The sequence below is a fragment of the Adelges cooleyi genome, unplaced genomic scaffold (genome assembly GCF_023614345.1).
Source record: "Adelges cooleyi isolate 19-005CV unplaced genomic scaffold, UGA_ACOO_1.1 ACOO_flye_CR_arks_rails_tigmint_CR_PRNA_108, whole genome shotgun sequence".
NCBI classification, from domain to species: Eukaryota; Metazoa; Arthropoda; class Insecta; order Hemiptera; family Adelgidae; genus Adelges; species Adelges cooleyi.
This window is the reverse complement of record NW_026095761.1, coordinates 7,003,291-7,019,181: the sequence shown is the minus strand read 5'-3', so window position 1 is coordinate 7,019,181 and position 15,891 is coordinate 7,003,291. Positions and strand designations below refer to the sequence as shown.

Below are 15,891 nucleotides of genomic sequence, written 5' to 3'. Positions count from 1 at the left end.
ATCCTTAAGTAATGATAATTACATCAGCACTGTGACACTTAACGTGCCGCTCAACATTTTCAGAATGACCACCAGCCATAAGATATAACCATTGTCAATAATTCCAATATCAAGTTGTATATGTGATTGGGTATAAAGTATGCTCGAGTTTCTTAAATACCAAAAGCTTATCAAACTCATTTCAAAAGACCATTTAAAGTAGTAGAATAATTATGCACAAATATGTAAGCATATAAATTACATAATTAGGTATTTCATAATTTTTATTATAAGGACACTGTTCAATTTTTAACGGTGTGTACTTTTTTTTAGTCCTTTTTTTATAGAAATAAAAATGAATAAAATACCCGTTCAGGGTCGTTCAGGTCGTTTAATTTTAATTATAGCCATCTTTTTTATGCCCTAAAATGACGTGCACTTAATTAAATTGTTCGTTATAATACTCGATAACTTTAATTTGATAATTAATGTTAGCTAAAAAACCACATTTTATTTCAATAATAAATAATTTCGGAGAGTTTTAAATAAATATACTTCACAATTATCATGTCATTTGTAATTTCATACATAACTACTTTTTTGGAAAACAAGTGGGTACGGGTTTTTTCTCAACAATTTTAATTTGTTTTTATCGGCACATCCACTCTGACAAAATAATTATCATAAAATCCTATTTTAAACAGTCTAAGTCCGTTTGGCAAAAGTGAGAAACCTTGAAAAACGTCTTTGGCTCCCGAGTATTTTTTTTTTTATCAGAGTAATGGCTGTGTATATTCGAGTTATTAGAATTAAAAATTATAATGAATCGAAATCTATGTGAATAATTGAACTAGAAATAATTTATATAATATTGTTTTTCCGGTCTTCTGGTTCTATTCAAATACTCGTTGGCCTCACCTCTTGACCTGACGCCTGCTATATTACACAGTAGTGTATTAAGTGTCTAGAGTTTTCCATTCGCTGTTGAGATGAGCTAGTTTTGGTATCAGCTTACAAAAACACTACAATAGTGAAAATAATTATTTTAGCTGAATTCCTAATTTACTGATTTAGTGTGTATAAGTATATATATATATATATATATATATATAAGAGAGAGATTACTGAAAATACATAAACTGTACAAGGCAGCATACCAGACCATCCTTTTAAATGCTAAGGGTCGTTAAGGATTAATGCAAACTTTTATTATACCGGCATTGGAATTATTACATTCATTAATTTTACAGTGTTTGAACATTTTTTTTTCTTTTGTAATAAACTTGTTTTCAAATATAAAACACATGCACAAGTAATTATCATAATAAATTAATCGGATCGATTCAGAAAAAACATTTTCTCTACCATTCTCTCGCCCTTTTGGTAGTACACTGAAATTTTTAAAACTAACGAATCGCCACAGACAATTTGCATGTCTGCCGGCAACTGCGTTAACTCTATTGCGACCAACCCGTTTGTGCACTTTTTTTTTTACAATTAAATGTTATTTTTTGCAAATACTATATTCGACCGCCCGGTTAATTTTGTGCGTCGAAAAACATTTTCGGGATATCGAGGGTAAAAAAAAAATTAAGATTTATTTATTTTCTCTGGCGTGATGTGAAACGACGTCGAATAGAATAAATTATTATTCCTCTTCGAACAAAACTGATTGCGAACGATTGGAATTTCTATTTGTATTCGTATTTTAAATATGTTCTATTCGTTTTGCTTACACAAACCTGTATTATAATGTTTGAAGGGTATCTCAATGACGTTATTGATTGTTAACCCGACCCTCGGGACCGTCGCGTCGGCTGGAACGCAAAACGAACACATTGAACAATTTCGGTTTGTCAGTGCCAATAGGGTTTTGAAAATTCAATAATAATTGTTTTTGCGACAGACCGTATTATCTGGATAAATATCAAAATAACCTCCGATGTGTAAAAAAAGGTGTCCGCTCGAATCAGCAAAAACAATAATAATATTTGCCAATTAGACCTTTGAAGTGTTCCATACGTCCATATCTATGTGAATATATTTTTTTTAACGCTCTTTAATTGGTCCATTTAATTATTCAATAAAATGTTGATCATAATATACAGTGTTATAATTTATTTGAGCAAGTCGCGCCTGTACAGCATTATTGGTTAACGATACACTAACCTATTTGACAGAGTCAAAATTTATACAACGACAATTAATACTCGAGTCGTTAATTTTAATATATATATATTTTAATAGAGACAAGTTTCAGAAGTACAAATATACTTTATTCTTATTTTAATGATAAAAATAATGATCTTCTTAAAAATATGTTGGTATTGTTATTGCAAGACATATGCATTAAGTATATAGTTTATTTTTTAATAAAAACAAAGTGTACATATATATCAATTTTTTAAAAATACTACATTTTTATCCTATAAAAGAAATAAAAATGTTTTATCTATTATACTTTGACAAAACCATTTTACTATCTTAGACCGAGATATACATAAATAGCTTAAATGTTGATAAAAACTAATTATAAACCCCTTGTGTTCATTCAACATGATCCGATAGAGTCTTCCTAATGTTTTTAAAGCTTTTTTTTTTTTATTAAAAAAATTGTGTTATATTTTTGAAAAATAGCCCAAAACACTGTGATTATATCATCGGGAATAGTTTTATTTTATTTAAACAATATTGGCTATTCTTTTTTACCACTTTGTTGAATTGTAAAGACTATTATGGCAACATTTTGAAAGAAAGTTATTAAATATATTGAGTACAGTTTTTTTTTGGTAGTTGCTTCATAATAACTATAATACATTTTCAGTTGTGCGATTACCGATTAACTGGCGTCAACCGTGTTTTAACATCTGTAAAACGGAACTTCTGGCACGAAGAGGGCAGCCAGAAGAATAATTATTGTGATTTTATTTTTTCTTTATAAACAATAGCGGTTTATTAATGCTTCACTTAGCATTCTGAGCACGTAATGGGTATTGCGCATCATCGATTTCGTGGGTATAATATAATATTATTATTGTTGTACTCGATGGCCTAATAAAATGGTAAACAATAACTATACCTTGGCCATCGCACAAAACGCAGTAGATCAATGCGAATAACATGCATTCGAAACCAATGTGTACACACAAAACTGCAATCACAATATTAATTGTTGTTTTTTCCTCACAAAGGAAAGTATTGATTTTTACCCGCTCGTACAACGCGACAAAAACTTTATACATACATATTGTTGTTGGTATTGAAACAGACACACTAAACTCTCTGAAAATAGTCAATACGTTCAATATTGTTTAAACTTTAGTGTGATTTTTTTTTTTTTAATGGGGCAATTCGAACCGACTGCAGAAGTTTAGTCTCATAGCAACAATATGTTATTACTGAACTCGATATGCGGCTCCAAAAACTCGATACAAACACTATTGTAATATACGCATTAATACATTTTTAAATCAAACAAAACTTCTAGAAAACAGTGAAACCCGACTTTTTTTTTTATAGTGGAAGAATATTAGCTAGGGAAATTTGATTTGTCTAACAAAATCTAAAGCCGATTGTATACTAGAAAATGTATATGTTTTGGTGCAAAATCTTAATGATGCAGAATGTGTTTGTTAATCAAATCTTGACGACAACACTTTTTTTTCAAATTTTGTTAATACATTAAACCATTGAAAACGATTATTTGAAATAAATAAGTAATAATTAGCCTAGTAAAGTAAGTTATCAACTCAAAGTACGTTTCACCGAGAAAGTATTAGAAAACGTTCTCATTATTTCTCCAAACTAAAGATGAAAGTACTAACTATTTTTTGATTAAATTATCATTTTTTTTTATAAGATCTAGTTTACTATAATATACTTGTATGAGTGACTTGGATAGGATATAGAGAAATATCACAACCTGAAAAAATCTATACAAAATTTTTAAATTATACTTAAAAAATTCAATTTATACTTTTCGGTATATTTTTAAAGCAAGTTTAAAGCCTTCCGTGTAAGCTACTAGCTTAGGCATTAGGTAAGCTACTTAACCGACTGAAAAATGGATAAAATCGTTATTGTACTACCTCAAATAACAGATCATTTTTTGTTTCATCTTTGCCATATTTCTCACATAATATGTTAAAATGTTTAGAAATAATATTTCATTGAAAAACGATGACATTTTTAATTAATATTGTTATTGGTCAATATTTATATATAGCCTTTTTTGGTAGAGATATTTTCTGTAATATTTTCAATATTTCATAAACATTGTAAATATAATAATCAATAATCATATGTGAATTATTTTCAGCAGCTCAAGCCCATATTCTACTTATACAAGGTATTTACCAAATTTAGCAGATATGTATAATATTATAATACATGATAAGCCTTATTGGCCCATTTATTACACCGGTATTGGTTATAAAATCAAGTACCTGACTTAAAGGGTATAAGCTCAAGTAAGAACGTTGCCAATATGTATCTAGAATGACTAGTATTGTTAAATTAGTATTACACTATAATACATAACTTTGATTTTAGAATATACTCTATATTGTATTCGTATATTAAGCAACGTACATAGTAGTTATGTTAGGAAATAAACCAGAAAAATGAAAAATGAGTGTATATTTATTTTTTAAAACTTTGCATAAGCATAAGACAATAATAGAACAATAGTAAATGTACCGCACAGTTAAAAATGAATATTGTAGAATGTAGAGAACCAAAAGTGTTATGCTTATGAAAGAAATAAGAATAATAAGAAATAAAAGAGAAAAGGGGCGGACAGAGAGTAGCCAACAACAACAGTGAGCGAGAAAGATGGAAAAAAAAGAAGTATATATTATTAATGTCATTTTAATGTTTAAAAAAAAATAGGCAGTCTACCTTAAAGAAAACTTTGTTCATTTTTTCTCCACTATAAATAAACACAACTGTACGGTATTTAAAAGTTTTTATTAATAAATTACTTTTATGTATTATGGCAATTTATTCAAAATTTTTAATTTTCGTATATATTTTATATATTTTTGATATACAAATTGTAAAAACAATATAAATGACCCGTTTTATTGTGTTTTACAAGTAATGTCCATTCGCCTATTCTCACTGTAGTGTGTGTTCAACTGGTACTCTCCTTAATGAAGCCAATATACTCAAACTTGTTGAATACAATACTATCCATCGGATAACCGTGTAATTTAATTTCACCGTATTTTTCTCAAACTTGAATAGTATTTATTTATCGTTAAATTTTATTAGGCTTTATTCGACCACAAGTTCAAATTAAATTATAATTTATAAGCTGTTTGCTTTCGATATAAGGTTAGGTTTGGACACGTCACACAGTAAATAGGCTACAATTTAGCGTCTTATAATAGGTCTGATGATCATCAGATAATAATTGTGATGTTACTCGAGTTGGATCGTGTCTCGGTCAGTTATCTGGAACAGTGTATCGAGAATTCGCATTGTGAAATTTAATCTCACTTTCCCCTGCTGCATATTTATACAATCGCTTCGGTTTCGAAAGCAAAATAATATTTAACCATTGTCGTCTCGCAGCTTCTTTTGTGCTCGACACGTCATCCACTCCACCGCCTTGGTCAGTTTATTTTTCTCTCTGAACGTCTCCCTTCAGACGGATATAATTTCGTAGACCAAGCACCGATTTCGATTTGTAACACTAATATACTTTTCATCACAAGTTTGTCCTTGGGTTTTGTTTTTTTTTTATGGAGTATAGGTATTTTGAGTTTTCGACATTTTATTAAACTATCGTTTTAGTGTTGAATTCAAATGCAGTTTATGCTGTGTACAATAGTAAATAATTTATTTTGGGTGTATATTTGTTATTATTTTTAATTTTTAAGAACAATCAATTCGAACAATAGACGGCAAATTAAATATATTATTATATCATCATAGCGAACGTTAAATGTGACATTTGGAAATTAACATAGTTTGAGACAAATAAAAACTTGACATGAATTTACACTATTAGATTATTTAAATAATTTATCGTCATTAGTGTTTTGGTATTACTCCTGTATCACCGGGGCTGGGAGGACTCCAGTGTTTATAGCTCTTCTGAAGTTTGCGAAGTTCAATCCGTATTTGGATTTACATAGGGAAGAACCTAAAAATAACCGTCATCATTCGAATAAAATATAAATATTATAAAAAATAAAATAAAATAGTTTATTTTTGTTTACACTAATTGGACCACAATGGGTATATTATTTTTTGTTAAAATTCGGTAAATAAATTAGTGTATTAGAATGTCAAATAATAAAAAAAAGTTAATTATACTTACAGCCTACGGGACCGTGATAATATGGAGAGCTAATTATACAAGTGCTCTAGGTCACCACCATTTAAAGACGACTTAAGTGGTCCTATGGTACTCTTAAAATAGTTTAAATGGAATTAATAGAATGTATAAATCATACTTATAGGCTGTCCGAATATTTTTGTTATTTCCTTGAGTGTAGATTTTTTCATTCCTTTATAATATTTAGCCATGTCTATGTGAGTAACATAGTCCTTATTTTCTGATCGTATTTCATCAAACACTTTTGATATTTCCTAAGTACATATATTATAAGAAACATTTTTGTTTAATGGTCCTTAGTGATATATTAATGTGCTAGACACGTTGACCATTGGGAGAATTAATAGGTACATTCGTTGCTAGTATAGAAGGAATATAAAATAAAATGGTAAAACTGTTTAAGGTCGAATGAACATAAATTAAATATTAAATTAGTTAAAGCATTGAACTGACTTTTCAAATCGTTTAATATTCATATAAAAAAACATTATTTTTGACCATTATTGATTTTAGTTTTGATTATAATCCACAACAGGTAGTGGACATAACTATTTCAATACTAATCCTCTCCGTTAATTTCAAAATAACAGAATCTACAGCGTTTTAAAAATTGTTAACGTTATACGAAAAACCATATGTGGAAAAAATATTATGTTTCGGGAGGAAATGTTAGAGATTAAAAAAATAATAACAGTGATTCATTGTGCAGAAATGACATGCAATTTAGAACATTACCCGATTGAAATACAATGGTATGTAGCCATCATACGCGGCTTTCCTGAACTGCAGGTAATCCAGTCTATATTCTTCCATACCTACAAGGTACCTCATAGTAACAAAATGAAATACATAACTTACTATGAATTAAATGAACAAAATTTTATAAAGATTTTATGGTATATTTCGATTAAGCGCCATGAAACGCTATTTAGGTATAAAAAAATAGCTGCATGTTTAAAATATAATTTTTTTTCTACTAATCGAAATAGCGGAATCACTAGTTTTCCAGCTAAATGTAAACGTTTTATCTATGTTAATCTAAAGCTGATGCAATGTATGCAAATAATGGTTATGGAAATATGCTTAAGAAGTAGTGACATAACCTTACCATTTCCATAATCAAACAAGCTTCCGTAATCTCTTAGAACTTGCTCCAATTCTTTCTCATCGTTATGATTATAATAATGAATCAAGTTAGGGTAGGTGATATAGGTGAAATCAGAAACTTTAATGTCGTTAAACAGATTTTGTATTTCCTTTAACAGAAACAAACGAATTTATGTAATATTTCGTAATTTATAATTTAAAACAGTTCAATATAAATTATTTAACAAACATAACGTTTGTTTACTGCCGCCTGATTTCTTTTTGTAGCAAGTCTATAGATCAGAAATCGTACCTGTAAGGTACTTTATCAAGTCAAAAATGTAAAGGGTTCACCAAAATCAACAAAACACACTTATGTTATTAAAATAAAATGAAATGTTTAATTACCTTTTCATTGATTGATTTTACTGTTGGAGTATAATACGTCAAACATGTTAAAATAATGAACTTTAAATTCATTTTTTTCTTTCGTACTGTTAAGAGCTAATAAAACTTATAAAAGACTTTCGACTGATCTGAACAATAATTAGTCTTACGTTGAACTTTAGCCCGTTTTATAGTATGTACACTGTCTGACAATAACATCTGAGTAAATATTTATTTTCTTATAGAATACACAACATATTTTATAAATATATTTACAAAATACTTTTTGTAGAATATGATGTTAATTTTTTTTTTTTAACATAGATATGTTTTTGGTCTGGGGATCATACCGAAATTAGCGTGGAAAATTCGTGTTAGGATTTCGCGTCATCGACATAAAGGTAGAGATTTATTTATTGAACAATAAATAAGTGTACCAGAGTACTATGTAACACACGTGTACATTCGCTTCATATAATTATCGTATAACAAACTTTACATGTTGGTCCCCGGTAGATCGATGACGACAGCGAAGCTCGTTTTAACATGGATACGCACATTTATTGTAAACATATTCTTCCATATCATGCCTAACTACCAGAAAATGTTTATTTTAACATATTTATATTTCGAATTTTTAGGATAAAAAAACATGTAACTGTTCTGCATAAAAAACCCGTGATGTTAAAAAATATCCATGGTTCAATATGTGTTTCCATGGAACGGAGAAAATAACTAGGGGTTTTTTTTTTACAGAAACTCTTCAGAAGACTTATAACATACGAAAACACACTATGTGTTGTAAGTTAACACACACTAATGCGTTTTATGTAATATTTTTGAAAAAAACGGCTACATAGATAATTAAGCAACGCAAACTAAATAAAATGTTGAAACCTACTCCGATTATAACTTTTGTAACCGCTCGTTGATTTTAACCCAATTTAAGAAGTTACAATTGTAATACATGTATGAAACAGCTTAAAAGATTCAGGCCAAAAGTCGGTGAAACATAGGTCTAAAAAAAACTCCACTGACATATAATATATAGGTTGTTTTTAATTTTCGTTAATTAAATAAATTAAACAACATAATGTTAAAATTTACATTTCTTACGGTGACAAACAAAACTTTAATATTTTATATAAATTTACACATTTGATTTTTTTAACAAGTAATACAATAATAATTGTATTATTTTTCCAACTCCAGGTCTGGAATTTACCTGTATTTATGGCTCTTCTAAAGTTAGTCATCTATAAATCACAGTCGTAAAACAAACAAAAAGTATAATTGATAATAATTGAATTAAACTTTACACTATTTACACACCTTGTGGTTACTCCCATTTGGATAGCTTGACTAGTTCGCCAACGTTTCGAAACACTTGACTGTTCCATCTTCAGGATTTCGCAAGGCGTGTAAATAGTGTAAATATAAAATACCCCATTCAAGTTTTAAAAATTGAATTAAACCGCCCATAAATTATTTCAATGATTTTTAATGTTGACTATTAGAAGAGACAAGTAGTGTAGTGGTTATAATTACCAATAACATTCCATACCTAAAGTTGGTTTTCCGAAATCGGATGTCGCTACCTCGAGTTTAGCTGTATCTGTACGGTTGTAATGTTTGACCAAGTCTTGGTAGGTAACATATGGCGTTTGTTTTTGGCAGATTATATTAAAAACGTTCAGTATTTCCTGCATAAAAAAAAAAAAAAAAAAATCGTTTTTTATTGTACAGAAAATATGTTTATCATATTTTGCATATTATATATTATATAAAATAAGTGCTCTATGCACCACTAGTTTATATTTAGTGCATTTAAACTATTGACTTTTCAGTCGTTTTAACCACGATTCTTCCTATAAAAGCTATAACATTATACGGCGCACGCAGCTGTTCAGTAGACTTAACAACAATGAACATTATGCTACCTTTTTATAATATCTTGATATACAGCCTGCATACGCGGCTATTCCGAACTGGTCATAATCCATTCTGTCTTCTCTATCTGGAAAGCATCAAATCATAAAAAATAATTAACGATAGTGCCTGGTGAAGTGATCGCTGAACTCGATATATTGAACGCCTATTGTTTTTAGTCAGTACTTATGAAAATGTCCACTATTAGGTGACTGCCATTTTGTGAACAGTTAGTGTTTTGTCCATGATATTTATTGTTTTTTTTAATGATTTAACAAATATATGACGGAGTTATCATCATATAATATTATCATGTTATCATCACCTAATCTAACATATTAATGTAAAATTGTTACACAAAATGTCTGCCTCTTAGGTCGGGACATCTTTCAATCCGAATACGCGTTCCATATATTGGTTCAGTGAAGATAAAACATTAAAACACTATTACCCTCGTTCTTATTGTTTCCGTAAATTCTCATGACTCTCAAGAATTCAGGATTGTCATCTTCTGTGTAATGATGAACCATGTCGGCATAGGTAACATAGTCATGATTGGGATCTTTTATCTCGTTGAATAGAGTAATTATTTGCCAAAAAACAATATATTATTTTTTGTAAATTATACCACTGGTGATAAGTACAATAGATAGCCCACAACCGGTTTTTTGATTGCGCATAAATTGATGCCCTTCTGCGCTTCATTCATTTTTTAACCTAAATAAATTCAATTTTTTGAGCACAAACGCTGTTATAAATTTAAAAAAAAATGTTTTCCCGCACTCAGTTATTTAACTGAACAGCGGTTTCCTGATTTAATAAAAAAAAATCTGTGTATTTGTTTATCATATCATATATTATTAGTATTTTTTTATATTGGCTTGAAATAATAAACTAAGATAGCCATTTTGTAGCTGAAATGTAGCCTTATATTATAAGTGTATTAAGTATAATATTATTGTGTTTAAACTTCATTTATAAATTATTGCAGGAATTATATAATTCCTTTATAAGTTATATAAAAAATAAACAGTTTTCTTTAATTTTCCGAAAATTGAGTGTTGAGGAATATTATTTCTTTATCCACTAAGCTAATATTACAGTTATTAATACTTAGTTATAACACATAATATTATGTCAAATTAATAATCAATTTTTGAACCAAATCTTGGTCTTCTCAGACTGGTTGAAAATACGAACTATTGGGTGTTTTTAAGCGTATCTATATTATGTTGAACAATTCCTATACTTATCCATATTCCTTATTATTAAAAACGACATACTATTTTTAAGTTTATTAAAAATGATTGAAATTATGAAAGGATTTTAATTACGATATTATTCGTGTCTAGACTTTTTTTTGCCTAGTAACTACTCCCATATTTGTTTTTTATTAGATACATACAGACATTATAGTCAAATATTTACCGTCTGATAAATTTACAAGCAACCACTATACGCCGATATTTTGTTGACTTACGAATTTACAACATACATACACATTTTTGACAAATTACAATTTGGTTTTTGTAACCAATTTAGATTTTAAGTTTAATATCGATGTCTGAGAAATATATACCGTATTTTACATGCATGAGTAACTAACATATTTTCATTCACGGTTAGAGTGCAAACCAAAACGTATTGGGTACAACCCCCCCCCCTTCCAAGTCATAGCACAATGGAACAGAATTTAATCTAACTTATGAAAAACAAATTTTTTGTATTATTCAGTTTGCTAAATCCATCAAAATACAAAATTGACAACATTTTAAATTATAACTTACATATTTTACTATTTCTGAGTGTGTTTTAACAGTTCACAAATTTTTTTTTTATTTTGACAAATTTTTTATTCATTAACTTTGATTTATACTTGAATAATAATATAGTTTAAACTTATTTATTAGACGATTTTAATATTTTCACTAACCATTTAAAATTAATACAATTATTTTAAGTATTGTCATAGTTATGTTATAATGTTATAGATAATTTAAAGACATTCAAATGGTGTTCTCGTATATCAGCTTAACTAAATTTCAAAGTCATAACTAGGTTTTTCAATAAGATGGATGAAGTCTTAGACCAAACGATTTTCAGTAAAATGTATCCCACGGGGGCCCATAATATGAAAGGTATACTTCCATAAAGCATACAATTGACCTTTAAAATTAGTGTATTCTTTCTTAAGGATAATTCGTATTTTGCTTGACTGCATAACATGTGTTTTTTTTTATATGGTGTAACCAATTAGGCTTAAAGTATAGCTAAAGCATAAAAAAAAAAAAATAATAACTTGTTCTTTCATTTGCAGAACATAGCTCTATTATATAAAAAAATAATTATATTACAGCCATTTTTTATTTAAATTTTTGTTCGGTAATGGGGCATAAGAAATACGGTAGTATGAGAGCGATTATTGAAAAGAGGTAAGACAACGGTAAGTGCGGTGATGGAAAGTAATAACAACGGTGATTGTGTGAACCATATTTTTAACAGTTGACTGCTGAGCTAATTTTTTACAATGTATATGAGTACCAAATACAGTATTCATGACAGTTAACTTGTTAAAAAAGGCTATTCGCTCATATGGATTACAGGGACCTATTGCAACTAAAAAATAAATAATTTCTTTATCAGTTTCTACGACGGTCATTGTTTAAGAAAAAAAGTCATCTTAATCCGGCACTGTGGTTACTCGCGCTATGTGTAGTGTTCCCAGTTTGCTCTCGAAGAGTTTTGTATTGTACCGATTGTGCTGCACATAAAAAATATGTAATAACTACAACACTGTGTATATTTAAAAAAAAAAAAAATCGTCCAATCGTCGTTCGATTTCATCTTATTTATAACGACGATAATAATTATTCACCGACTGCGACGGCTCAACCGTATAACGTGCGCATCCGTTTCCTTTGGCAAAGTGTAATAATGGCGACATTAGCGTCGATGTACATATATATAGACGAAAACGATCAAATCTGCTCTTTTTTTTCCCAACACCGGATATGAGAAGATCGTTTCCGGATTAAACTCATTCAAACGCGAGAGGCGAAATCTTACAGGGATACCTGTGCGACAAGCCCGGGGCTAAAATGGGTAAATCGATTCGTTTGCTTCGTCTGCTTCACGAATAGCAATCCACATCAGAGCTTTTTTATATAGGTATATTATACATAGGTATATATTTATATTTATTTAACCTTACTTTACCCGCACACAAGCGGTTAATCAAATTTCGACGTTGGCGGGAAAAAAAATAAAAAAAAAAAAGCCTTTACGATAATACTGTTATGAGACGTGCCTTCAATTTTTACAATATGTGATCGTTTCTAGCACTTAAATCATAACGCCAAACTTTTAAAACTTTTTATAATATGTTTTCTCAAAAATGCCATTTTTTGATAATATTTTTTTCAATTTTCCTCAAGAATATTTGTTTTTGCTGTTAGTTTTGTGGTTCTTTGATTTGATGTTCTTATTATACACATCGTGATGAACTTCCTTCTTTATAGAGTTTATGAAGTAGTACAAAAAATAATTTGGAGCTACTGATTTTAAAACTAGAGTTACAAAGCACACCCAAGCTTACCCCTTTAAGTTCCGAATACGGTTGTTACTTTCTCGGGTTATCTAGGAAGTTTGCAATTCATATTTATTCAATAACTTGTCTTTTACTAGTTTTGTTATTTTTTTCTAGTTATTATAAAAACTATAATATTCACTGGTACAATATCGAATTTTCATAAGCTTTCCCGCGCAATTGCCAAGTGTTGTCATGTAATTGGTTTTGGAACTGTTAGGGATTTATTCTTGGCATAAGCTCATTTTGGCTCTCCCCTCGAACTCCGTATCTATCATCTATTTCGTGTCTAAATGGAGTGACTTAATCCCACTTCGCCATGTATTATGCCAAAACTCAGCTCAGCAGCCTATACAAAAATATATATGTATATATTTTATATGTTTTATATTTATATTGTATACTTGCATCTGTTCCTATATTATTCTCCAAGGAACTGTATTTTCTGCTCGCTCGTTGTGTTCGTTTATTATTCCAAGAACCTTAAGCTGAATCCTAATCCGGTATTAAAGTCTCTGTATTCGCTCGGCCTGTTTTTATTATTTACTGGAGCTTTCTTACAGCAGACATACTCAAACGTTACGTAATATCAATTTAATTATTCACTAAACAGTTTTCTGTTATATTTTTCACAAACCCTGAACCCTTAAGTAACGTATTCATACTTAACAAGCGTATTTCTACAGTTTGTTGTATCTATAGTGTTCCATTAATGTAGGCATCGTTTGTAGAGTCCAGTTAACCTTAATGTGGGTCGTAGAGCGAAATAATGGGAGAGATTTGCTAAAATTGTTGTACAGTCATGGTGGCGTATTCTCTCATTGGTATCATATGTGAGCATCATTTCAGTTTCAATGATAATTTGAGTAAATATATTTGGGTACAAAATGTTCACTGAACAGTTTTCCAATTTTAAAGCATTATAGTAAAAAACAATGGAAGGCAACTAGGAAACATAAAATAAAGTGAGATAAGTGGAATATGGCAATCGATGAAAGAGACAAAGCTGATAATAAATAAGAATATTGATTGATATTTGATGGAAATTTGCTAAAAACGGATGCTGCGTTTTTGTACAGAGTGATTTTTTTATCATGGGTCACTCAATATCTCACTGGGCTTAATTAATAATTGAATTATTTTTTTCACAGTGTTTTTATATAATGTGATCTCAATTTTCACAAATTATTATGTTTCTTCCTCCCTCTCAAACTAGTTTTTTGATAGCAACTTTTGAAACTTAAATGGTAAATGGTATGTATTTGTTGAACTTTTTAAATTAAGAATATGCTACTAAAAATGTTGACTGGTCGATAACCAGTTTTGGATAACTATTTTGAAGTTATAAGAGTTTAGGGCAGGAGGAAAGGTGCAGTATGGTATTATTTTTATCTGCGCGCACTTCCTCTCCCATCCTAAATTTTAAACTCTTATAACTTTAAATATAATTATCCAAAACTAATTATCAACCAGTCAACATTTTTAGTGAAATATTCTTAATTTGAAAAGTTAAAAAAATATATACGTTACCGTTTAGTTTTAAAAAGTTGCTATCAAAAAAACTAGTTATTAGGAGGGGGGTAGAAACATAATAATTTTTGGAAAATTGACATCACATTATATAAAAACACTAAGAACACCAGCCAACTTGTTAAACATTAAAATATTATTACATTACAAGTAATATTACTCCTAAGATCTCGTTTGTCGCGTTTCGAGTACGGTCAACAAGTGGCTAGACGAGCCATCAGTGTTGTACAACAGCAAATTAGTTTTTCATTCACTTCACCAAACTGCGTACTACATTTTTAAAGTGTATACACTGAGTGTAGTACACTCATAGTGTGCTAACAACGAACCGTTGGCTGAAACAGACAATTTTTTGAAGTGATCATTCTATATATTATGTTTGTTTGTTCACACGATTATGACTAAGGACTATAATGTACAGTGCTTTCAAAGTGTGCACAGGAGCCGTCGAGTGCACTGTGGGTAGGAAAACTTGGGGGAAAAAATATTATATTATATAAAACAACGTTTACATACTGACAGCGTGTGTACAAACGCATTAGCTATATGATTGTCATAAATAATTGTTTATCGGCAAGTTCCATTCCAATTTAATTTTTGGAAGTGCACACAATAATTAACAAATGTCGAAACTTTAGATTACCCAAAATGATTCGGACGGTTTACACAACTTTTAAGTATCGCATAATTCTAAAACTTGTCCTAGTGTTATCGATTTAACCAATAAATTAGATTTAGTTTGAGCATTTGCCTTTGGGGTTGGTTTCCCGTCCAAAACATAATGCTTTTTTGCTCATTAACTACTATGCTATGTTATTTTAATGTAGACTTGTTCTTCGGTCTTTTTTTGTCTTTTTGTTAGTCAGTTTACAGAGAGCCTAATAATATTCTGTACCGTCTTCGCTGCGAGTCTTTTGAAATAAAACACAATAAGTCTTCGGAGGAGTCGTTTATGAATTGCTGCGGGCCGGCTTGGAAAATATCCAGGCTCGGTACAGCGGTTTCCAATGTTGTTGTTTTTATATAGAGAGTAAGCCATTGTTCCGTT

The 15,891-nt window shown here is 29.6% G+C and overlaps 2 protein-coding genes across 5 annotated transcripts in view; one reads left to right on the top strand and one right to left on the bottom strand.

Annotated features, from left to right (window-relative positions):
* The window catches only part of LOC126839480 (BAI1-associated protein 3), a 124,697-nt gene that overhangs the window by 21,419 nt on the left and 87,387 nt on the right, over window positions 1–15,891 (top strand). The gene's annotated exons all lie outside the window — the stretch shown is intronic.
* LOC126839496 (uncharacterized) lies at window positions 5,874–7,970 on the bottom strand. Its single transcript, XM_050574838.1, has 5 exons — window positions 7,820–7,970; window positions 7,434–7,581; window positions 7,061–7,140; window positions 6,444–6,579; window positions 5,874–6,130 (listed from the first exon to the last, which is right to left on the bottom strand). The coding sequence occupies exons 1-5, from the start codon at window positions 7,889–7,891 to the stop codon at window positions 6,033–6,035; spliced, it is 534 nt and encodes a 177-aa protein (XP_050430795.1). The 5' UTR covers window positions 7,892–7,970; the 3' UTR covers window positions 5,874–6,032.

Coding starts and splice junctions, on each gene's coding strand:
- LOC126839496 (XM_050574838.1), bottom strand. CDS start 7,891: ATGAATTTAAAGTTCATTATTTTAACATGTTTGACGTATTATACTCCA. Junction 7,582..7,819: donor TAAAATCAATCAATGAAAAG/GTAATTAAACAT, acceptor TTTCTGTTAAAG/GAAATACAAAATCTGTTTAA. Junction 6,131..6,443: donor AATATTCGGACAGCCTATAA/GTATGATTTATA, acceptor GGTTATTTTTAG/GTTCTTCCCTATGTAAATCC.